The following is a 26,319-nucleotide window of genomic DNA, read 5'->3' on the forward strand; positions in this document are numbered from 1 at the left end:
CATAGAAAGTACTTTGTATAAGTTTTTACTTATAAGCGGGCAAATATAAGTTGCAAACTCATACAGACTTTATGCTACCGGTCAGAGGTCAGGCTTTCTAAATCTGTGACCATTTAATCATAGAAAAGAAAGATGTTTTTGATCAGTTATTTCAGTTCTTTTTAACACGACCCTTTTATTTTGAAACAGTGAGGGTGTTCTAACAGCAGAGCTGTTTATTGCAGAGGCTCTTGCACGCTGGAGTCTGAAATCTGAAACCAAGGGAGGGAAGAGAAATAGACGGAGGAAGAGAGATTTTCTCTTTTGAGTACAGTAAATTTAAAGAGAGAGGGAGAGGGTGCTGAATGTGTAAAGAATGCAAGAGCTTTGGGACGGAGGGGAGTATGCAGGGAGGGAGAGGGAGAGAGAGAGAGAGAGAGAGACAAAGAGAGAGAGAGAGGGAGAGAGGGAAAATGTGAGTCAGGAGGGAGGGAAGTAAAGAGGAGAGGTGATGTCAAAGTAGTTGAGCTCAGAGAGTAAACAGATCTTAAGACTGCAGCATGTGTTTATCTGCTCAGCTGAAGAGGCTCAGTCGGCGGCCAGGCCATATTCTCTTCTCAAAGTTCACTACCCTACTCATCATCTTCCTCTTGTCGGCTCAGGGCACAGCCTGGCCGTATGGTAGGTCTGATTTATGTGCTTTTGTTGTCTGTGAGTCAGCATCAACTGAGCTGTCCCTTTACACACTTTCTCTCTGTCTTTTCTTTTTTCTTTTTACTTTTTTAATGCTTGAGGTATAGGAACTGTTTTGTTGCTTTATATTATAGTAAACAATTGCAATGTTTTAGTGAGGTTCTTCTTCTTCAAAACAACAACAACAACAACAACAAAAACACTCCCAACTTTGTTAACGGAATGTGAAATGTGAAAAGGGGGTTCATTCTTAGAAGTGAATCAGGGGGAATTTATTTTTTTGTTTCGTACGTGGAATCAAGTCTATACATCTAATCAAACTGAAAACACAGAGTAAATAACACAAGGTGAACTACAACTGTAAACTTCATAAATTCCCATTCAAGGAATCTTCTTGTTTTAATCTTACAGACCCCTAGATTAGATACATGCTGAGACTGTTTACAACATAGATTAAGAGTAAGATCATTGACTCTTTATTCCCTTGCTCACCACCCTTTGGCAAAGACTAGATTGGGGGTTGGGCTCTTGGGGGTGACTCTTCTTCTCCACATTTAAGTCAATTAAAGGCTATGCCTTACTTCACGTACAGGCATTCAAAAGTATGTTTACAGAGTTGCACAAAACATCCCTCAAGCAGAGGCTAGTTAGAGAGTAAATGCATTCATATTGGGCTGTGGTTTCCTTTATTTGTGGGTTAAAGCATGTAGAGCTTGTTCAGAGTGAGGGTACTGAAAAAAAGAAACCAAGTGTCATATTCCATGGCCGCTAAATCTTTCTGACCTGTGGAATATCCAACCACTGTAATAAACTATAATAATTTTTATTTACATGCCAGCTAACATTGATAGCAAACAATGCTTCAATAATGCTGTATTAAAAAAAAGATCTGCTAAAAGGATTTGTTTATTCACTAAACTGTGCAATTAAAGGCATAATTATTTAGGAAGGTGCTTACCAAAACTATTTCTAGGAATATGGTGTAATGATTTTTTTCCAAACAAGTTACAAAATAGCATAAATATGAGGTCATTGGCCTCATTGAATTTTTGAATGTACTCAACCATGGCTAAACTAATCCTGCATGGACTATTTATGCATTTTTAGTCTGCCTGTGCATGTTATAGTTTGTCATATAAAACCACTGAAATGTTGTTGTTCTGAGCTTTTTCAAGCTTTTTTTTTGAGGGTAGTTGTAGAGTGATGATTCCATTCAGCTGGAGGAATACATAAATCATTATAGTTGGAAATGATTGGAATATTCTCAATGCCAAAGAACCTCAGGAAGCTACCTTTAAAGACTATTCCCTGTTTATTTTATTATGTTCAGATCTCCAATTGAAATACATGAACCAGCCCCAACAAAAAACTCAGTAATAACTATGTTGAACAATGTTGAACTATGTAGTCATCCTGACTAGTTAGTTTGTGCATGTGCAGGAATGTCAAAAATTTCAAGGAAAGTCAAAGGATCTACGTATCACTTAAATATTTCTCAGATCTGCAGTATGCCATGTATAAGATACCACAACCAAGTTATTTGCTGAAGCTAAGAAGGGTTGAGTCTGGTTAGTACCTAAATGGGAGACCTCCTGAGACAATTGGTTGCTGCTTGAAGATGTGTTAGTGAGACCAGCAGGTCCTTTAATGTTGATTTTTTTTTTCTATAAAGTCAGCATTGCCCGTATGATCACCATATTAATGAACACCATATTAAAATTAACTTCATTTATAATGGACCATATCATATCCTGACGTTGTTTAAGATCTGCACAGCACCTTACAACATCTTATGCATTATGCTTCATTATAACACCTTATAATGTATTATAAACACAGGGTTCTTAAAAAGTGTGATTTTTTTTTTTTTATTCCAGTTGATTTCAGTGTGTAAGGAAAGTATTCAGACTCCCTTAAATTTTTCACTCTTTGTTATATTGCAGCCACTTGCTAAAATCCTTTTTATGTATTTTATGTATTTGTATTTTTTTCCTCATTAATGTACACACAGCACCCCATATTGACATAAAAACGCAGGATTAACATTTTTGTAGATTTATTAAAAAAGAAAAACTGAAATATCACATGGTCTTAAGTATTCATACCCTTTGCTGTGATACTCATATTTAACTCAGGTGCTGTCTATTTCTTCTGATCATCTTTGAGATGGTTCTATACCTTCATTTGAGTTCAGCTGTGTTTGATTATACTGACTTAATTATGAAAGCCACCTGTCTATAGAAAGTTGTAGAAAGTCAACCATCACTGCAGCCCTCCACCAGTCGGGGGCCTCTCCTCAGTGCAAGACACATGAAAACCTGCATGGAGTTTGCTAAAAAAACACCTGAAGGACTGATAGATGGTGAGAAATAAGATTCTCTGGTCTAATTAAACCAAGAAAGAACTTTATTAATTCTAAGCACTGCTCATCACCTGTCCAATACAGTCCCAACAGTGAAGCATGGTGGTGGCAGCATCACGCTGTGGGAGTGTTTTTCAGCTGCAGGGACAGGACGACTGGTTGTAATCAAGGGAAAGATGAATGCTGCCAAGTACAGGGATGTTCTGGACGAAAACCTTCTCCAGAGTGCTCAGGACCTTAGACTGGGCCGAAGGTTCACCTTCCAACAAGACAATGACCCTAAGCACACAGCTAAAATAACGAAGGAATGGCTTCACAACAACTCTGTGACTGTTCTTGAATGGCCCAGCCAATTGAGCATCTCTGGAGAAACATGAAAATGGCCATGTCCACCAACGTTTACCATTCAAACTGAAAGAAATGGAGACGATCTGCAAAGAGGAATGGCAGAGGATCCCCAAATACAGGTGTGAAAAACTTGTTGCATCTTTCCGAAAAAGACTGGCTGTATTAGATCAAAACGGTGCTTCTACTAAATACTGAGCAAAGGCTCTGAATACTTAGGACCATGTGATATTTCAGTTTTTCTTTTTTTAATAAATCTGCAAAAATTCTGTGTTTTTCTCTCAATACGGGTTGCTGGGTACATTAATGAGGAAAAAAACTTAAATGATTTCGCAAACTGCCGCAGTATAACAAAGAGTGAAAAATTTAAGGGAGTCTGAAAACTTTCCGTACCCACTGTATATATAGTTTTTTACTCAAAGAAAACAAAAATAGCATTACATTCTCTTCTGAGTTACTTCTTGTGCCATTTTAGAAAGTATTAGAACATGCACTCATTTCATTTTCCCCCACAAATATAAACAGGTTTGATTATGTCATATACGTTTTTAAGTACTCTCTACTTATGATGAGAACAAGGTCATTTGTTGGTAATATCATTTCTACGTTGATGTTAAATTCTGGTCTTTTTTGAAAGTAGCTAATTATTCAGCTATTAGTAGCAAAGTAGCTAATTATTCAGTCTAAAGTGCGTTCTTCAGCCGCTTTAACTGAAAACATCTTGCACTGGCAAGTGTCTAGAGCCCAACTAAATCAAACACTCACCAACATAATGGTAATAAAAAAAATGAAAAATGTTCTCCATTGATTGTACTCAAAGTTTACTACTGTTATACTTAATGTATACTTTTCTATACTAAAGTATAAACTTGAAATATACTACTTTTTGGTAAGGGAAAGTCTGTTTGCGCCATCTTTCCTTAGTTAGTTGGTTGTCATGGTTATTCATTTGATTTATACATTTTATGTATTTCATTTAGGTTCTGTTTTAGTCTACATGTCCTGTGTCATCTATCTTTGATGTGTTGCATATTGCTTTGTTCATGATGGATTACCATGAAACATACTGCATTTTAATGCTATTGTTTTTATTGTAGACCGATTGTAAATTAATTCTTATAAACATGCCACTACAAACAATAACTGCACTCAGACACCGGAGGAGTTATTTTTGAATAATCAACTCAAGGCGGAGGGTTTCTGAAGCATGCAGCAAACTGCTACAACAAGCATGAGTCATGTATCTGAATATTAAGCAGTGAGCTCATTGGCTACTGATACAGGAGAGAGCCAATCAGCTGTGCCATGTGGTAGTGATGTCTCGATCTTAAAACATATTATATATATGAGTATAAGAATGTGCTTATGTTATTGTGTTTTATTTATTAGATTACAGGTTCCTGTACAACTACTGTCCAGGGCCCGAGTGGAGTGTGATGTGTAGGGGATGCTGTGAATATGATGTCATCCACTGTAAATGTCCTCTTCAAGGAACTTCGGTAGGTTATGCAGTGCCATGCTGTCGTAATGCTGTAAATGAATGCGATGCCTGCATCATCCATCCTGGTGAGCAGATAACACACAAACACATTTACAACTCTTATTAATTTTTCTCTTCTTGTGATAAACATTTCATGGTTTTTCCATTTGATCCTCAATCCGTATTTTGCCCAGTGCTGGGTAAAATATGGGCAAACCCTGGAATTGATCTGTTTTCAACCAGAACTTGGGTTAAATCCCAGTGGCTGGGTTTGTCCATATTTTACTCAATGCTGTTTTGTATTTAACCCAGCGTTTTATTATAAGCCAGTGTCAACAGCTTAAAAGCAATCGAACATCTGAAAGAAAACTGAATGTCATATATGTTACATATGGTAAAGATTCCATTAACCAAATTGTGGATTTTGACATTTGGACCCTAAGAAAGATTTTGTCATACGCATGACTATATAATGTCTGCAACAGGAACAGATCATTTTAAGCCAATAAACTCCAGGAAAGTTTTCAGTCCAGTGATCCAGTAAGTGAGGGCATTCAAATAATCAGGATAAAAAGAAAAAGAGGCTCTTTACATCAGTGACCTGTTGCATGGAGCTAGCTGACCAAACTCAGTCAGTGCAGGGTCAGAGTTGATCATTCCCGCCTGGTTTAGATCAGGTTCAGTTGACTCACGAAGCTTGATATAGACATTCTCGATCATTTTGAAGTTTGATCCAGAGTTCGTGATTAACTCAGTGGAGCGTGTGCAGCTGAAAATCTGACACAAAGAGCAGCAAAAAGCCCATCACACAGAATAGAGAAAGAATTAGATCAATTACTTAAGATTGTCGTTCTTAAACATATCATGCATTTTAAATGCATTTATAAGGCATGCGATAGGCACTGCTGAAGCAGAAATAAAATACCTGACAATGAAAATAAATCAACCCAATTTAATAATTCATTTAGCTCCATGGTTCCTCTAGTGGAAGCTATAGGGAATACCGTTCGTATGACCAGTGTCTGAAGCATGTGTGAAATCACACCAAATCCTTTGGACCGCACAGCCCATGATGTCATAAGCAGCACAGTTGGAAGTATAGGAGGGCGCGATGCAATGTGTAATGCACATTTTCCGTGGGGATGGCTGGTTTAAATACCCTAAATGGCTGAAAACAAGGAAAACATCACTAGATCTTTAACGGCTTATTTTAATTCTAGATCTTTCCCTTTTTTTTCCCGTCAGGCTGCAGCATATTCGAAAACTGCAAGCGGTGTAACAATGGCACATGGGGCCCAAGGGATGATTTCTTTGTAAGAGGGCAGTACTGTGCAGAGTGTCGCCCAGGCTGGTCTGGTGGGGACTGTTTAAGTAGGTTTCTTACACCGCAGTCTTTATACATTATGATGCTGTTTTGTTGCCGTTGTTCTTTTCTATTAAAAGTCAGCCAGCTTACCAGGATAAGCATCATTATTCTGATATTCTAAGTAAAACTACACAGTTAATCCTGTATCGCTTTCATACAATTATTCCTGTATTGGTCATTTGCGGATTTGATCAAATGATCTGGAGCTTAAAGCTTATAGTATTATAGACTGCAAAAATTTGGATGAGTAGTTTATTCAAATGTACTATTAGTATAATTCTTTTAAACTATAAATAGGTAAGCATACTTTTAGTCTACCTTTTATGTACTTCTCAGAAATGCGTTTTATGACGGAAAAGTATATTTCAGCTATATTTGTGCTTTACGAATCCGTGTTTTCATTATTACATGGGAGGGGGCGCTAGTACACATCTTTTGGACTGAAATTCCAAAAACACATACACTGTAAAAAATGATTCACTATATTTATGTAGTAAAATTGTTTCTAAATATTACAAATATTATTAATTAGTTTAACATATAATTACTTACTATTATTCAAATTAAAAATACCAACAAAAATGGCCAGTAGTTGCCGATCAAGAAACGTAAACTTTGACGCAAACTTTTCACAAATTCACATACAGGCAAAAGCTTGTTTTTTTCAGGCTTTATTTCTGTGTTATTGAAAGCATCTGATGTTAACCAACAATCGCTGATAGCGAAAATCTTATTTGCTTATTACCACTGCATTGGTCAGTGTTTGGTTTAGGTGGGCTTTTGACTTTGCAGTAGTTAGACAAGACAAGAGAAAAGATGATGATTGCGATTTGACTTAAACCACTAAACTCATGAAGAGTTTGAGTTATCATAGCAGCCCTGTATTTTGTGAGTGTGTGTGTGTTCTGGTCTCTGATGAACATAATCTCTGGGTGCTGATCCACCATCTAATCTGGATACGAACTGAGAAACAGATTAAGAAAGAAACAGACAAATTTTAGCATAGATGCCATTCTTTTTACGATGTCACGAATGCATTGTGTTTTAGTGGTCCCAGTTCTGGCTGATCTAATAAATGCAGCCTAACCATCCTTTAACAGATTTGAATAATAAAAGCATATTAGTGTGTTACGTTTAGGCTAGGTTAAAAAGATGTGTCTTTAACCTAGATTTAAACTGACCAAGTTTGGTGTTTCCCGAACAGAGTTAGGGAGATTGTTCCAGAGTTTAGGTGCTAGATAGGAAAAGGATCTGCCGCTCGCAGTCGATTTTGATATTCTAGGTATTTTCAAATGGCCAGAGTTTTCAGAATGCAATGGACATGCAGGACTATAATGTGATAAGAGCTCACTCAAGTATTGAGGAGCTAAACCATTCAGCGCTTTGTAGGTAATTAATACGATTTAAAAGCTATCCAATGTTTGATAGGAAGCCAGTGCAGTGTTGACAGAACCGGGCTAATATGATCATACTTCCTAGTTCTAGTAAGGACTTTCATTTTGGACTAGCTAAAGTTTGTTTATCCAGTGTGCAGAACAACCACCCAATAAAGCATTACATATCTAACCTCAAGGTCATTAACATATGAATTAACATTTCTGCATTAGACGTTAAAAGCATATGTCATAATTTGGATACACTTTTAAGATGAAAAAACGCAGTTTTACAGATGCTAGAAATATGGATCGATGGAAAGATTGCTGTAAAAAACAGCACACCCAGGTTCCTAACTGATGTAGAAGAATTAACAAAGCAGCCATCAAGTGTTAGACAGTGTTCTAGATTATTACATGTGGGATTTTTAGATTAGCACCTTTATATCGACTATGCATTCTGTTAGTTTAACAATTTGGTGTGTATCACCGGGTTGCGATGAAATATACAGCTGAGTGTCATCAGCATAACAGTGAAAGCTAACACAATGTGTCCAGATAATATATCCCAGAGGTAACATGTATATTGTGAAAAGTAACGGCCCTAGTACTGAGCCTTGTAGTACTCCATATTTTACTTGTAAACGATATGATACCTCCTCATTTACTGCTAAAAACTAATAGTGGTTAGATAAATATGATTTGAACCATACTAAGGCGCTTCTGCGAGAATCTGGAACGGCTATCCGGGCCATGAGTGCAGAATGGGATCCATGGGTAATGGAAACAGCTCTCCTGGCTGTGATTGTGGAGGGGGATCCGCGGGAAAGGAGAGTGGCTCTCCAGTCCATGATTGCGGAGAACGATCCACAGGAAACAGTAACGGCAAAGGCTCTCCCGGCCAAGACTGCGGAACGGGATCAGTAGTAATGGGAACGTATCTCCTGTCCATGACTGTAGAGTGGAATCTGCAGGAAATGGGAACAGCTAGCTGGTTTTCGACTCAGGCCCAGATGCTTCCCACTAGTAGATGGCTTCTCACCAACTCAGTCCTGTGGTGTCTGGGAGGTTTATGGGGCGATGGCAACTGGCCCAGAGCCAAAAAGATGGATGAGCATCATCCAACACAGTCTCCGCAGCCAGCTGTCAGAATTTGCCGGCAAAGGAGTAGAAGGAGAGGTCCCCCAGGACAAGAGCAAGGAGATGACCAGTTGAATTCCAGTTTCTGTTCTAGGTCTTCAATCAAGGAGAACTCAAAACAGGTGGACATATACGGGTGGAAACTAATGCACTAATAATCACATAACAAGGAATGGAAAAGGAAAAACAGGATCATGGTGAATGAAAACAACAAACAAAAGTCCATGACCGTAACACCCTGCAGTTACCAAATGAAGCTTTTCACTACTAATTTCACATTAGTTCACTAAATATTACTTACTGCTCTTCTTCCTGCTTGCATGTCTGACAGTGAATAAATATCAGATATTGTTAAATGCATACAGTTGTTGCTCTTGTACAGAGCACAATACAGAAAGGTATTTGCTTTTAACGCATTTGACACAGCAACTTTATTGACTTTGTCTACTTTTTTAGCATGTGGTGGAGTAATTCATAAGAGACAAGGTCACCTGGTTCTGGAGAGTTACCCAACCAATGCCCGCTGTGAGTGGACACTAAAAGTTGATCAGCCTTTCACCATTGATCTAAGGTGAGAACTGATATTACACACTGAGACATTTCAAATACTTTTACATTTACAAGTTATTCCAGTAACGGATGGTAGAAAAGAAAGTTCTAAAAAGGAATGGTATGATCATTTATTTTTTCCTTATGTGTAACAATAAATGACATAGGAAAAAGACACCGGAAACTTAAATAAATATCTGAAAAGCATGCACATTTCTGGTGGAAAAAGAAAAGCAACTTAAAATGAGACACATCACCATTCAAATCTGCAACAATAGTCAAAATTCCACAGCTTTATACAGGCACAAGCAGTTTAGCAGGCAGCCTCTTTAAATTATTCTTGACTGCACTGTATTACCTGCTTTGCTATACACACACACACACACACACACACACACACACACATATATATATATATATATATATATATAGTCCAAATAAAGTTTCCTATTCTAATATACAAAATATATAAAAGCATAAATGTTGTTTGGATGCACTGTAATATGTTTATTAGTAGTAAAAGTGTTACATTTTCATGAATGCTGACAATATTAGTTATCATATTGTGTGTTAGGGCCACGGGCTCTGTGCAGATGATTGTTGGCAGCCTAGTTGACAAGACCTGTGGAGAGGATAGATCTTTTTAGCTCTAGTTGTCATGGTCTCTATTGACATTCAGGTGCTGATCCAACATCTGGTCTAGATACAGTCAGGGACCTCAGAATAAGAATGAGACAGACAGACTAGTGTAAATGCTATTCCACTTATAATAGTAAGTAGTGTTTCAATTTTCTTGTTATGCACTAGATCACAGAATGGCAGGACCTGTGGTATTTTTTCTCTTCCTATTTCTCTTCTCTTCCTTTTACTCCTACCCTCTGTAAAGATAAAACTGTCTGATCCCATGTTTGATTCTTAAAAATGCAATCAAATAGATTTTTTTTGAATAGACAGTTATTATCTAAAGTAGCATTTTATTCTAACTTTGCAAGCAGAGACCATGCCACAACTGAATATGTAAATAATAGTTTATTGTTCCGAATATTAGGGATGAGTAGGAAGAGGATAGAAGGTGTAGGAGCTATTATAAAGTCGGGTAGATCAGGAGTCTAGAATTGATGGCGAGGAGGCTCAGTGGGTATTGTCTCGCTAGTGTATTTAGGCCAGACAATTAGGACCCCCCTGATGCAACCTGAAAAAGAATTAGAATATCTGATTTTATTAAAGGGGAAGGGAGAGAATCCAGCAAGTTCTTTAGAATGGGAGTTGAAAATCTTAGAGCTGGCTGTGCAATCAAATGTAAGGTGTACAGCATATGAATACTGGGGACCTTTCTGCAGAATTCCATAGTACCACCAGGGACTGGATGGATGGCGAGATTTTAAGACATTGGTGGAATCAGCTTGGCCATCCGTGGCTAGATGAATGAGTTTGAGGGTGCTTAAGAATAGATGAAAGGCGAGGAGCTATAACAAGTAAGCAGTTGAAAACTGTAGTTTTAGTAAGAAGGATGGTTGAGATTGAAGGGAGGTGATATGTGAGCATGCTTAGCTGGGTGCAAGGGGTGTAGAGCCCTGAGAAAATTTGAGTGTAGAGCCGCTGAGACAAGAGGAGGTGATGAGCTCCTGAAGCTGGCTGAATAGGTGGCATATCTGTGGCTATGTATAGGCTGTAGATGGTATGATGGAAAGAGGGATGGAGGATACCAGGTGAATGTAAACTTAAAGTTTGGACAGGCCCGCATGCCTCAAGGTGCTGGATAAGGCATATGAAATGTACTGTCTGAGATTATTGAATTTGAGGACTGTATCACTGATTTGGTTGGAGTAGAGGAGAATGTTTGAATGAAAGGATTTTTGTGGGCATTTGAACAAGCTTACTGTTAGATAGGAGATTGTAAGAATATTGATGGAGAGATGGAGAGAGGAGAGAGTTGTAAACAGAACTGGAGGATGAAGGGTTCCTAAAGGAACTGATGGAGGGATGAACGAATGAATGGAGGGAGGGATGGCAGATAGACCAGTTATAAACAGAACTGGAGGATAAGGGAGTCCTGTTTTGTAAGATGAGTCTGGGTGAGAATGCCCATGGCTTAGAAGTGTGTGTGATGGAACACAAACATTTGGAAAAGTGGCTGATCGGAATGATAAGAGGTATTCCTCTAAGAGGTGGCATTGAAATTGAGCAAATCGTTGTCTGGCCTGGGTGAATACATTTGGGTCTCTGGATGCATTGTGAATTTCAAGAGAAAAAAACAAACAGAGCAGTATGAGGTGGCCTAATATAAGAAGGAATCAGAATTGGTAGGGGTGTGGTGTGGCCTAGCTCCCGAACTTAAGCTAACCAATTACTTTCCATTACTTTTTCAGTCGTTCTGTAATGAAGTCTTTAATTTGATCTAGATATGTAGATTTCATGTCTAGATATCCTTTGTTTATTTCCAATTCATTTCTTATGGACTAAGAATACAAAGTTCTGGACAATCAGGAAAATCTGACACATTTAAGATGTCTGGCAGTAGTTCTTTACTGGCCTGTTGCAAGGAGAAAAAAATGCATGTCTGTGTTTCAGAGCCAGGAAAACATTACCTCTTCACACTGGAGAAAAACAAGACCTGAAAACCTGAAATTGGATTAATAAAACATAGGAACTATTATTATTCTATTTTTTATGTTCACATTCTACCAATTAAAAGTCTAAGATAAAAAATCCTAATAACCTTTCACTGTAAATAAATAACGGTTTCAGTAATTTAGTGGGTAAAGGATTTAATAGGCATAGGTTTAGATTAGGTTTAGCATAGGTTTATTTAGCGGTTCTTGTTTTATAGTTGTAAAGCACTGCAGTTTTTCTTTGGGTGCGATGGATGAAGATGAAGCCGAGCTGAACCTAACCACTCAGCAGCGATACAGAAGCCGTAACAACAGGATCTCCGTTCCGTCCTTCAGGAAACAAGGGTTACATTACCAAGACTTTCCCTTTCAGTCAGTCATTCTTAACTCCATGTCAGATGATGACAGATGAACTTACAGTTTAAAAAATACTGAATTGACACCATTGGGTGAGGACATTGGGTTGTTGAAAATTAGTCTTGGGTTGAAAACGTGGTGCTGGGATGGGAATGCAGATGGGAAATAGAGCACATCACATTGGACATTGGACAACAGCACTTCAAAAAGCCACCATTTTCTCTAATATAAAAGTAACATAAGTCATGATGATTGCCACGAGTGCCGATCAGTTAGACCTTGTTTATGTAATACTCTATTCGCAAACAACTAACTATATTGTATGACTATATTCTATGACTTTAAAATCATACTATATTTGAAGATATAGGCTACTGATATTAACATGCTCACAGATATTTTTTAAATGTGTTATAAGTAGCTGAAATAAGCACAAATATCAGGGTATGTCAAAACATTTCAAGGACCCCAAAATCACCTCAGACCCCAGAGGGTTACTACATTACAGTATTAACATATTTTCATTGAGTTTTTTTAGTGATAATTGTTAAAAGTAATGTTTTTGAATGTAATAATTCAGACTTGTTAAGCTTGCATCTTAATGCCTGCGCCTGGAGTTATGGACACAGAAGCTTCTTCAGAAGAGAGGGAAAGATGGTTAAGGCAAGTAAATAATTCCATCATGTTGTTATAATTCCATCATGTTGTTATTATTTATTTATTTTTACCAAGAGTAAAATAATGTTTGTTTTTGTAGATATTGAAAGCCAGAGACATAGGAGAACTTCAGTTATTTTGAGATTGATGTGAGTTGTTTTTTTAGTTTTTTTCAGAAATGTTTTTGTTGTCTCCTGCCTGTTTACTTCATATTTTAAAGAAAAAAACAGTATCATTACATCTTCATATTTTATGTAAACCGTTGATGTAAATTTTTTTTTTCATTGCTGAACTCTAACTTTGGATTTAAAGACACAGAAGCATGCTTGTGTAAGGAAGAGCTGATTTTCCCAGTTTGTGGGAAGAGAAGGAAAGACAGTTCTGTCACCAAGCCAGCAGAGGGAGCCCTGACCTCTGGGCTCTGCATTCACTCCCTCTGCGACAACTTCCTGTCTGAGGACTATAAATTCAGTAGCAGGCCCCTCACCTGCAGGTTGCATTGTTTCACCTGTTCTATTGTTGTTTCCTGAGTTTTCCTTAGTCTTAGTTCTCTTGGTTTTGACCCTGCCTGTCTTTCGATATTCTGATTGTTTGCTGCCTGACCTGACCTTCGCCTGTTTCTGGATTTTATGTTTGCCTCATCTCTGATACTCCTGTTTGCCCTGTTTTGACGCCTGCCTGTTTTGACCATGCCTTACTTTAATAAAAGCCTGCACATGGATCCGCACGCCTCAGACCCCTCATTCGTGACAGAATGCAACCTCACACCAGCATGTGGTGCTCCAGCGGCTTTTCATCTGATCCATGGCCAGGTAGGACCCTCGCTAGATGTTTATTGGCCCTCAAGCAAGGCACCCGATCAATTGAGGATTATACTCAAAAATTTTTGGACATGGCTTACCTCTCTGACATACCTGACTGTTTATTGATTGTGTTGTTTCACGAGGGAATAAATCAGCCACTCAAGACGAAACTTGTTCGAGAGGGTCCACGTGAGTCACTTGCACAGTTTATTGAGTTCGGTTTAGTGACTGTGGGGTCAGCTTTCACGTTGGGTGTTGAGGAGGAAAAGGACACAGCATCAAATCCAGTAATGGCCGCCTTCCACGAGCCGCAGCCCAAGATGGCCGCCTTCCCCGAGCCGCTGCCCAAGATGGCCGCCTTCCCCGAGCCGCTGCCCGCCTTCCCCGAGCCGCTGCCCAAGATGGCCGCCTTCCCCGAGCCGCTGCACAAGATGGCCGCCTTCTCTGAGCCGCTGCCCAAGATGGCCGCCGCCTTCCCAGAGCCACTTCACAAGATGGCCGCCGCCTTCCCAGAGCCGCATCAAAAGATGGCCGCCGCCTTCCCAGAGCCGCTTCACAAGATGGCCGCCGCCTGCCCAGAGCCGCTTCACAAGATGGCCGCTGTCTGCCCAGAGCCGCTTCACAAGATGGCCGCCGCCTGCCCAGAGCCGCATCAAAAGATGGCCGCCGCCTTCCCAGAGCCGCTTCACAAGATGGCCGCCGCCTGCCCAGAGGCGCTTCACAAGATGGCCGCCTGCCGTGCAAAGCCTCCAGTGCCCGTGCCTCGTGCAAAGCCTCCAGTGCCCGTGCCTCGTGCAAAGCCTCCAGTGCCCGCGCCTCGTGCAAAGCCTCCAGTGCCCGCGCCTCGTGCAAAGCCTCCAGTGCCCGCGCCTCGTGCAAAGCCTCCAGTGCCCGCGCCTGCGTGCAAAGCCTCCAGTGCCCGCGCCTCGTGCAAAGCCTCCAGTGCCCGCGCCTCGTGCAAAGCCTCCAGTGCCCGCGCCTCGTGCAAAGCCTCAAGTTAACCCACCCTCCCACCCTTGCTACACGTCATCAATGGATCCCAGCAGCCCCTGCACTCATCCTCTGCCCTCCACCTGGAGCTCGCCACGGGTCTGCCCGTCTCCATCGCCGCCGTGGGTGAAGGATTCCTCGCTTCATCGCCCCGCCTCCGAGTCCCAGACTCCACTTCGACTTGTAGACCTGTCAGCTTCCCTTAGGCTCCTAGCTCCCTCCTCTCCACCGTGCTCCGTCAATCCACCAGCTCCACCAGGCTCCATCGTCTCTCCGGCTACGCCTTGGTCGGTCGTCGACCATCCGTCGCCTCAGGATTCCACTCCTCCAGCTTCGCCTCGTCCTTCCATCCCTCCGGCTCTGTCAGGCTCCTCCCTTCCCCCGGCTCCACCTCAGTCCTCTGTTGCTCTGGCTCCGCCGTGTCCTTCTCGTCCCCCGTCTCCGCATCAGTCGCCGGAGCCTGCGGTATCACCTAGGACCTCCAGCGCCTCTGTGTCACCCTGGCTCTTCGGCTCTCCGCCTCCGCCTCAGTCTCCTCGACCACCGCCGTCAGGCGGCTCCATGGGGTTGATGACAGTTACCTCTCCATGGCTCCTCCCTCCGTCGGCTCCACCACTGACCATCATGGCTGGGCTCTGGATCGCCTCCCGCTCTGGACTCCTCCTGTCTTCTCCCTGGCTCCTCCCTCCATCTCTTCCTCCCTGGACTCCGTGTGCTGACTCCCTCCCGGAACCCCCTCCCAAGCTCCCAGTTATGTTTTGTTTGTTTTGTGGAGCGCCAGGAGTCGCTCCTAGGAGGGGGGCCAGCAGAGGGAGCCCTGACCTCTGGGTGATCTGCATTCACTCCCTCTGCAACAACTTCCTGTCTGAGGACTATAAATTCCGTAGCAGGCCCCTCACCTGCAGGTTGCATTGTTTCGCCTGTTCTATTGTTGTTTGCCGAGTTTTCCTTAGTCTTAGTTCTCTTGGTTTTGACTTGAGGTCAAAAAAGTTGGTTTTTAACTTGAGGTAGCTTGAAAAGGATTAGGTGACACAAGGCAGGAACTCACAGCAAAGACTCAAAAACTGAGTACAAAGGAGAAAAATCACAACTTAAATACCCAATGGAAAACCAGGCACAGGTTACCTAGATATCACTAACAAGGACACATGAGGAAGAACTAAGGCAGAGGGGTACACAGGGGCCTCTAGAGGCATGGAGACCAACTGCAGGGAGTGGGATACAGACACAACCTTTAAGTAAGTTACGTTTTATTATTAAAATAATCAGTAAGAATAATCCAGATAACAAACGGGGTCGATAGATTGGTAATGAGTCCAGGGAGGGATGAGACATGAGCAAAAATCAATGAGCGAGGCGAAGGTTGGTACACAGGAAAACTATACACAACGAACATAAGACTAAGCTAGGAAACAACAAGAAAAATGTTGTACGACTAGGTCAAAGATTTAACAAACCGGGCTTTAAGTACATGAGATAACACGATAACAAGGGAAAGGAGTTAATCAACTGCCAAGAAAACTAACAAGGGCAAAGGAACAGGAAACACAGAAACAATGGGGAACACATGGGGCTGCGTGGAGGCCAAAGGGAAGGGTCCGGTACTGCCAGTGGCCACTAGAAGTAGAGAAAGTCATTTTAGGCTTGGCGGATTCAGAGAGAGGTAGCTGCCAGTATCCTTTCATGAGTTCTAGGGTAGAAATGTACTGGGCTCTTTCCAAACAATCCAAAAGTTCATCCACCTGAGGCATGAGGTAGCCATTGAGTTCAGACACCTCATGGTCTGCCTAGGGGGAGGGGAGAACACGTCAGAGAACTGACTGATTAGGTGTTGGAGCTCCCCCTTCTGGGCAGCTGATAGATGGGGGTTGACGTCGAAAACCACAGGCTTGGAAGACGCAAGAGCAGCTAGCTGGTCCTTGTTCCCTACACATCTCTACAGCAGGTTAATATGGTAAACCTGGGCTGTTCGGCGCCGAGCAGGCTAATGCAGGTGGTACGTAACTGGCTCTAAATTTTTTCTAGTACCATATATGGACCCTGCCAGGTGGCCAGGAACTTGCAAGTGGCGGTAAGAACGAGGACCACTACTCTGTCTCCAAGGTGGAATTCCTATGGTTGTTCTACCTGGTTTTAATGGTGCTATTGGGCGTGTTGCGCCTCACAAGGGTGTTCCCGGACTAACGGCATGACCTGGTCGATCCTCTCCCTCATCTCCTTTACATGCTCGATGACGCTGCAATGGGCTGCCAGCTGCTGTTGCCAAGCCTCCTTGGTGACATTCAGGAGGCCGCGGGGCTGCTGACCAAAGAGGAGTTTGAAGGGGTTGAAGCCAGTTTAGGCCCTGGGAACTTCCCTGATCCAGAACAGGACGTATGGCAGAATCAAGTCCTAATCTCTTTAGTCTTCGGCGACCACCCGTATTAACATTTGTTTAAGGGTCTGGTTGAAACGCTACACAAGCCCGTCGGTTTGTGGGTAGGTACCCTGGATCTCGGCTGGGATGCCAACTCTGCTAAACAGCAGGAACAGTTCCCTCACAATGGCCTTTGCAGTAAACTGCCTCTAGATAGCTGGTGGCATAGTCCACTATCACCACCATGTGTTCATGTCCCCGGGCAGAAGCCAGCAGTTGTCCTAGGTCCATCCCGATGCGCTCAATTGGCACCTCGATGATTGGCAGCGGAATGAGCAGACTGGGGGGAGGAGTTTGGGTTGAGGTCTTCTGAAACGTTGGGCAGACTTGGCAAAAACTCATGCAGAGGGAACCGCAGACCTGCCTATTAGTCGATGAGCCAGTGCTGGGCCAGACGAGAGAGGTTATATTCCCAAGGGTTATATTCCTAGTTGTAAAACAACTGCGAGGCCGAGATGGATGACAGTCTGAGGCAAGCGAGAATCTCCCTCCAGAGTTCCAGGTATGCTGCATCGCAGGGAAGAGCGAAATAGACATGCTAGGCTTCGCTGGTAATGAGGGGGCACCAACACTCTCGCCCAGTCATCCGGGTGCCACCCTTCAGCCCTTGCTGTCGTTTATGATATTAAAAGGTATGAGTTGATGTCATCGTTTGCCTTCATCTTAGGCAGCAGTTTAGTGGCTTGAACACAGGGATCAGTCAGTGGAGCGTGCTTAGCCGCGGCTGTCCGGAGGGCTGCAAGCTCCTGCTCCGTCTCACCCTGTCGAATGGTCAGATGTTCCACAATTTGCTGCTGGCAGATGCTGACCTCGGCAAGCCACTGTAACACTTCTTCCATTCTGTTGGAAAAACAGGACTCCTGGGGCGTTTGTAGTCTGTCCTTGATGAGTTGCAGCTGAGCCCAGGTGCTCCTCATGAGATGCTTTAACATCTTTTGTTGGTTTACAATGATAACACATATAAGTATCTAAATAGGAATGCGGTCCATTTAAAATTGAAGGTATGCATGTAATACACACATTCAGTTGTCATCCACTTGTTGACATTCACAACGCGCACTGTATGAGAACTGAAGGAGTGGAGCAAAAAGGTTTGTTAGTGAATAGTTTTCGTCACCGTCTTCATTATTACCACTGTTCTGAAAGGAATACATTTATTTAAACAATATTACACGCTGTCACCAAGCCAGCAGAGGGAGCTCTTACTTCTGGGTGATCTGCGATCACTCCCTCTGCTGCTACTTCCTGTTAGAACACTATAAATGCTGTAGCAGGCCCCTCACCTGCAGGTTGCATTGTTCTCTGGATCCGCACGCCTCAGATCCCTCATTCGTGACACACGCCTTCAAAGTAGTGGTACCATTATGGCATTCTAGAACACTGTGGTAGACAGGGACATTTAACAACCATATAATGTGGTTGAAATATTAAATTATTATTATTATTTTTTTTTTTTATTAATTTATTAATATTAAATACTATTAACGTTTCCTTACTGAAGTGATGTACCTCTATCTGAATATGGCTAGATTTTAATTCAATGTTTTCTTTTTTCAATTTTTTCACTTTTTAGGCCACTGATGAAAAACTGGCAGGTCTGGTTGAAGTGGAAAATTACCTTTACTCCAAACTGATTCAACAGTGGTTTTAAAGGAGGGTGCCCTGGATAATGTAAAATAATGATGTCTTTGCTGTGATGAAGGGGCTTCTTCATGACTTCATCAGTTATGCTAAAGAAATGATGAAAATTGGCAGTGATGCATGATAAATATTCATGGACTGTGAACCAAACTGGAAGTGTATCACAACAAAATGTTAAATGCTTGTTCCGTATTGATTACACTGCATTGCACATGGTTACATTCTTTTACACATATGCTTCTGGTAAATGTTATTATATCATTGTTAATGTGTGCTTTATTTTTGTGTACTGTTATGCCAGAATTGTTTGTAAAGGATTTTTAACTAATTTTACAACTATTGTATAATACATCTCAATTCAAGCAGTCTCTGTTTCCTCTTTCAAAAAATGCAGTTTACGTAATGTTTTTTTTTTTTTTTTTCACGCAATTCTAAAAATTTCCAGTTTAGTTTTAAAAATGATAAGGGCAACAGCTTCTAATTTCTAAGATAGTGCCCATGTGGCAAAAATGCTTTGCTTACTTATTTTTTGTCTCGTTTACAGCTTACATTTAAAATTACAAAAATCAAGAAGAATTCTCTGGACAAGTAAAAGTTATTCTCTTGTTTTAAGACAAAATTAGTCAAAATTATGTGACTTTTTTTCTTAGAACAAGCTAAAATGATCTGTCAATGGGGTAAGCAAATTAACTGATATTCTTTGACAAAAATAGAGTCTTAGCACAATGTAAAAATGGTTTATAGCAAAAAATAAATATATGTAAAAAAAAAAAAAAAAAACTAATGTCATCATTACAGGTCATCATGAGAGCTTAGTTGTAGACCTCTCTAATCCTTATTACTTTACTAAGACTGTCCATCATCACTGCATATTTTGACACATTAATCATACACTGAGCTTGTAATTTTTTTGTTTCAGGTTCATGATGCTCAGTTTGGAGTTTGACCACAGCTGCCAGTATGACTATGTTGAAGTGAGGGATGGAGAGAGCTTGAACTCACGCGTGATTGGACGTTATTGTGGAAATGAGCGACCTCCTCCAATCAAAAGTACTGGCAATTCACTGCACATTCTTTTCATCTCAGATGGTTACAAAAATTTTGATGGGTTTTTTGCCATCTTTCAGGAGAGCTCAGGTAAGACAGTATTATGATTTTGCTCTTTATGAATGTTGTTCATTTTTTAGTTCATCTCATGTCTCGTTCATTTGTTGTCGCATGTCTGCAAATGTATAATTTTGTGTTTGTCTGCTATAAGTTATTAATTTATAAACAGAATAGCTGAATACATTTTTTTTTACATTAAAATATACATTATTTTATATTTACATTGACATACTCTCTATCCATTAGGCCACAATTGCCCCTTTGAGTAAACATGTTTGATGTGTGTAAAAATATATATTATTTATAATTTATAAAGTGTGCCTAGAAGGACTGCTCTTGTTGAAGGAAAAGGGTGGTCACACCAAATATTGATTTGATTTAGATTTCTTTTTTGTTTATTAACTGCATTTTGTTCATTTAAATGTTTAACAAAAGCTTTCTTTGTTTCCACATTTCCATCTGCCTAAAACGTTTGCACAGTACTATGTATACACACACACACACACACACACACACACACACACACACACACACACACACACATGTATATATGTGTGTATATGTGTTATTAACTAGCTGCTTATTAAATATTACCAGCATTATTAACTGGCTATTTATTTGTACTTATAAAGATTACTATTTTAGATCACTTAATCTTAACACTTAATGTGACTATTAATTATTATATTGTTAATCATAATCATTTAATAGTGAAATTACTATGATTAATACCTTATTGTTGTAAGTTTTGCCTTTCTTAAAATTCTTTTGAAGAAACTTTACACCTTTACAAGGTGTAAGTCCATGCTTTAACCACTAGATGGAGGAAAGTCTACATTTTAAACCAATACGATTCTTCAAATTTTACCATTTACCAATAAATCATTCAGAACAATAAAGTTTTGAAACAATCGTGTTTTTTCTGTTTGTAATCAAAATGTTGTAATGAAACCAGCCATTGAAGGGTTATCAGGTTATCATAGACAAACTCTATCTTGTTGACAAATACTTGTTGACAGCTTATTAGACTTGTTGTCTAATGCATTGGTTTTCACACAGAACTTTCCTGATCCTTGATCTATTTAGCATCCAAGTGTCATTCAAATGCATAGGTGCTATAGAGTACACTTGACTTGGGACACCTACCAGATGTTCAAGAACTGAAAGACAAAAGATAACTTTCTCAGGGCTTGGGCTTCCTGCTCTTAGAATGTAAATCACAATACACATTCAGCATATACTGTTATATTGGAATCTGTGTTTAACCTTTTATAAATTTGTAATACAACAATCCCCCATTTGAGAGTTTTAATCACAAATTTAATCCTCCTAAAATCCATTCTATAGCCTATGTTTAATAACATAATCTCCATCTTGCAGAAATGCAATTTGAAAAAGTTACAGGCACATACATCTTATTCTGTGTCTTTGCCTAGATTTACTTAGATTTTCTTTTCGGAACCATAACTCTTGACAAATACGACATGGATGGTAATATGTCGTACAAAACTGCATGATAACACAATCATGTAGCATAAGAGTGGAAGTCCTGAAGCCCATGGCGTCTGAATAACTGTGATGTCTGTTTCCTGTAGTCCATTTCCCCTGTAGACTCATTCGGATGACTCTTTGTCCTCATGAAGCTTGTTCATGGATATCTGAGGTGAAACTTTAAATCAGGGTGCTCCATATGAGATGACCTGGCATATACACAGACCTGAAACACAAGAAAACAGAGAAACAGCAGACCAGCAGTATTCATGCATAGGCATTTTTAGACTTCTGGTGATTGTATAGTGGTTTAAATTTTGGTGATCGTATAGTGGTTTTGTTGACCTAGTCTTAAGTTTTTTGACACCTATGGACCAGTGAAGTAAGGATAAACTAGTGGATGGGGAAAGGCCTATGAGGAAAATCTTCACCGCAGGGATTGGCCCCTGAGGCCTGTTGCGTTCGGTTCTTCCCTGGGCTCCTCACTGGTCTATGTGTCCTAGTCTGTCCCTGTAAGTGATTTGTAAACCTTTATTGTAAAAACATCTTCATCGTCCAATGAAACATCAGTCATAGCAAACATCATAACATAGAGGATGGGTGTGATTGGAGTGTGCTGTAGCATAACTTTGAAGGCTGTGAGTGTACTTAACTAGCATTCTTTCAATGGAAGGAGACACTTTAAATTAAGTACTCACAGCCCTAACAGTTAACACCTGAGCAAACTGCTCTAACAGTTAGGTCAATCAATCAATCAATCAATCAATCAATCAATCAATCATTTTTATTTATATAGCACTTTTAACAACACAGGTTGCATCAAAGCACTGTACAGTATAATGTAGAAGAGTACAATGACAGGGATATATAATGACGAGAGAGACCAATTTCTTATTAAATGCAGAGACGATCTTTGTAATCTCAGTTGGGGTCAGTTCTCCTCTGACCGGACGCCCAGCACTTAACTTCCAGTTCAATTTTAAATGCAGCTGTGTCAGATAGTGTAAATTACTTAGTGTGTGTGTGTGTATGTGTGTGTGCAACAAGATCTGGTGATCTGTCGACGGGGCGCATCTAGGTTTTCTGGTCTCTGATGCACATAATCTCTGTGTGCTGATCCACCATCTAGTCTGGATACAAACTGTGAAAACAGATTGAGAAAGAGACAGGACTAATATTAGCGTAGATGCCATTCTTTTTACGATGTCACAAGTACATCGTATTTTAGGAGTAGTGTTCCCGGTTCCAGCAAATCTAAGTAATGCAGCCTAAAAATCCTTTAACGGATTTGAATAATAAAAAGCGTGTTGGTGTGTTATGTGTAGGCTAAGTTAAAAAGATGTGTCTTTAATCTAGATTTAAACTGGCAGAGTGTGTCTGCTTCCCGAACAGAGTTGATTTTGATATTCTAGGTATTATCAAATGGCCAGAGTTTTGAGAACGCAGAGGACGTGCAGGACTATAATGTGATAAGAGCTTGCTCAAGTATTGAGGAGCTAAACCATTCAGGGCTTTATAGGTAATTAATAAGATTTTAAAATCTATCCGATGTTTGATAGGGAGCCAGTGCAGTGTTGACAGAACCGGGCTAATGTGATCATACTTCCTAGTTCTAGCAAGGACTCTGGCTGCTGTGTTTTGGACTAGCTGAAGTTTGTTTATTAAGCGTGCAGAACAACCACCCAATAAAGCCTTGCAATAATCTAACCTTGAGGTCATAAACGCATGAATTAATATTTCTGCTTTAGAGGTTGAAAGCATAGGTCGTAATTTAGATATATTTTTAAGATGGAAAACGCAGTTTTACAGATGCTAGAAACATGATTTTCAAAGGAAAGATTGCGGTCAAACAGCACACCTAGGTTCCTAACTGATGATGAGGAATTAACAGAGCAGCCATCAAGTGTTAGACTGTGTTCTAGATTATTATATGTGGGGTTTTTAGGTCCAATTAGGTCCAACAGCACCTCTGTTTTTTCAGAATTTAGCATTAGGAAGTTACTCATCATCCAGCTTTTTATATCGACTATGCATTCTGTTAGATTCTCAATTTGGTGTGTATCACCAGGCTGCGCTGAAATATAGAGCTGAGTATCATCAGCATAGCAGTGAAAGCTCACACCATGACTCCTGATAATATCTCCCAGAAGTAACATGTACAGGTTGAAAAGTAAAGGTCCTAGCACTGAGCCATATTTCACTTGTGATTGATATGATACCTCCTCATTTAATGCTACAAACTGATAGCGGTCAGATAGATATGATTTAAACCATGCTAAGGTGCTTCCTCTGATGCCAACAAAGTTTTCTAGTCTATCCAAGAGAATGTTGTGATCGATTGTATCGAATGCTGCACTAAGATCTAATAGCACTAATAACGAGATAAAACCACGATCCGATGATAGAAGCAGGTCATTAGTAACTCTAATGAGAGCAGTATCAGTACTATGGTACGGTCTAAAACCTGATTGGAAATCCTCACAGACACCATTTTTTTCTAAAAAGGAATACAGTTGTGAGGATACTACCTTTTCTAGTATCTTTGACAGAAAAGGGAGATTAGAGATTGGTCTGTAATTTACTAAGTCTTTGGGATCAAGATGTGGTTTCTTAATAAGAGGCTTAACTACAGCCAGTTTGAAGGTTTTGGGAACATATCCTAATGACAATGATGAATTAATAATGTTCAAAATAGGATCTATGACTTCTGGAAGCAAATCTTTTAATAGTTTAGATGGAATAGGGTCTAACATACATGTTGCTGGTTTAGATGATTTAACAAGTTTGTACAAGTCTTCTTCTCCTATAATAGAGAAAGAGTGTAATGTTTCCTCAGGGGATCTAAAGCTTACTATCTGATGTGAAACTGTAGTTGACGGCTGCATAGTTACAATTTTATCTCTGATGGTATCAATCTTAGAAGTAAAGAAATTCATGAACTCATTGCAGCTATACTCTTGGGGAATATTAGCAACTGTTGACGTTTTATTTTTTGTTAATTTAGTTACTGTACTGAATAAATACCGGGGGTTGTGTTCGTTTTATTCTAAAAGGGATGAAAAATAATCAGATCATGCAATTTGTAATGCTTTTCTGTATGACAGGATACTCTCCCGCCAGGCAATACGGAATACTTCTAAGTTAGTTTTTCTCCACCTGCGCTCCATTTTCCGGGCTGCTCTCTTTAGGGTGCGTGTGTTGTCATTATACCATGGAGTCAGATTGTTTTCTTTTATCTTTTTTAAGTGCAAAGGAGCAACTGTATCTAAAGTGCTAGAAAAAAGAGAGTGCATAGTTTCTGTTATATCATCAAGTTTTTGCGTCGTATTGGATGTGCTAAGGAATTGAGATAAGTCAGGAAGATTACTTAGAAAGCTTTCTTTTGTGGTGGAAGTGATGGTTCTACCATACTTGTAATAAGGTGCAGAGTTTACAGTTTTATCTATACAGAGTTCACACAAGACTAGATAGTGATCTGAAATGTCATCACTTTGCCGCAGTACTTCAACCATTTTAACATCCATTCCATGTGACAGTATTAGATCTAGAGTATGATTTCGACAATGAGTAGGTCCAGAGACGTGTTGTCTAACCCCAACGGAGTTCAAAATGTCTAAGAAAGCTGATCCTTTTTCATTATCAACATGGATATTAAAATCGCCAACAATTAAGACTTTATCTACGGCCAGTACTAACTCAGTTAGAAAATCAGCAAATTCTTTAATGAAATCTGTGCTGTGCCCTGGTGGCCTGTATACAGTATCCAGTACAAACATAACAGAAGATTTATCACTAGCACATGATTCTGTAGATAATGTTATATGCAGCACCAAAACTTCAAATGAGTTATACTTAAAGCCTGCCCTCTGAGAAGTACTAAGAATATTGCTATAAATCGTAGCAACACCTCCCCCTTTACTTGCTTTTGATTTGGTTTGGACGTTCTCTGCATATTCTAATTCAGGGAACAGACACAGTCTCTATAGTGTGATATCTAGGTGAAAGAGTCTCTATGTGCTGAGAATTAACTGCCTTCTGTGACGTGAGGCAGCTAGCAGACGGTCGGTTTAGCCGGTCTGTCTGCTTCCTGACCTGGGCACTAGTTGGTCATGTTGGAGCTATAAGACTATATGCCATATTTCTAGACAGAAGAGCGGCACCACCCCAGGAGGGATGAAGACCATCTCTTTTCAACAGGTCAGGTCTGCCCCAGGAACTCATCCAATGGTCTATAAAGCCTATGTTGTTCTGCGGGCACCACTTAGACATCCAGCCATTGAGACCCAGCAGTCTGCTGTAAATCTCATCACCCCGGTAAGCAGGGAGGGGACCAGAGCATATTACATTGTCCGACATCGTGCTTGCAAATTCAAGTTAGGTAAAGTGGGGAGGGGCTGCGTCAGAGTAGCTAGCAGACTGAGTGGGAGCTGGGTAAAGCTGTTAATTTCTCCTAAAGTCTTTTTGCTTTTCCTGCACTCTTTCATCCAGTGTCCAGATTTCCCACAGTAATGGCAATTGCCCTCCCTCTTAGGACATTTACCTTTCTGCCTGTTCTCAGTGTTGACCTTAAAGGATGCTGCTGCAATCCTTACTCTGGCTTTAACATCAGAGTCTCTTTCCCATGTAGGTGAGGGTAAGCTCTGGGAGATTCTCTCTATATCTTTAGGTCCAAGCATTTTTGCAATTGTTTGGACCTGAACAACAGAAGAGTTGGGAGGAACACTTTTAATTCATTCAATTCACTGAGATCTCCTAGCACCACATACCTTCACTGAATCTAAAGACACCTCAGTTATCGATGTGATGGCTACCTCAGTTTCAAGGACAGCTTGCGAGTCAGGATAAATGCTATCAGGCTGACTAACCTCAGTTTTTTGTCTTGTCTGGATGAATCTTATATTTCTGAGTTAGCTTTTGTCTAACTTTCTTAGTAATTATAAGATTCATTTGCATGCCTA

General features: G+C 40.4%; 1 protein-coding gene across 3 annotated transcripts in view; it reads left to right on the top strand.

The window, feature by feature from the left end:
- The first annotated feature begins 446 nt into the window (after positions 1-446).
- The window catches only part of pamr1b (peptidase domain containing associated with muscle regeneration 1b), a 51,327-nt gene continuing 25,454 nt past the window's right edge, over positions 447-26,319 (top strand). The window contains exons 1-5 of one of the 3 annotated variants that reach the window (XM_043234506.1): positions 447-660; positions 4,769-4,945; positions 6,105-6,230; positions 9,195-9,309; positions 19,683-19,900. In XM_043234506.1, coding sequence (XP_043090441.1) covers positions 540-660; positions 4,769-4,945; positions 6,105-6,230; positions 9,195-9,309; positions 19,683-19,900 — 757 coding nt within the window. In that variant the 5' untranslated portion in view covers positions 447-539. The remainder of the gene's footprint in view (positions 661-4,768; positions 4,946-6,104; positions 6,231-9,194; positions 9,310-19,682; positions 19,901-26,319) is intronic. The other 2 variants (XM_043234507.1, XM_043234508.1) reach the window with 2 other exon arrangements.

The sequence above is a fragment of the Puntigrus tetrazona genome, unplaced genomic scaffold (genome assembly GCF_018831695.1).
Source record: "Puntigrus tetrazona isolate hp1 unplaced genomic scaffold, ASM1883169v1 S000001140, whole genome shotgun sequence".
Taxonomy (NCBI): Eukaryota; Metazoa; Chordata; class Actinopteri; order Cypriniformes; family Cyprinidae; genus Puntigrus; species Puntigrus tetrazona.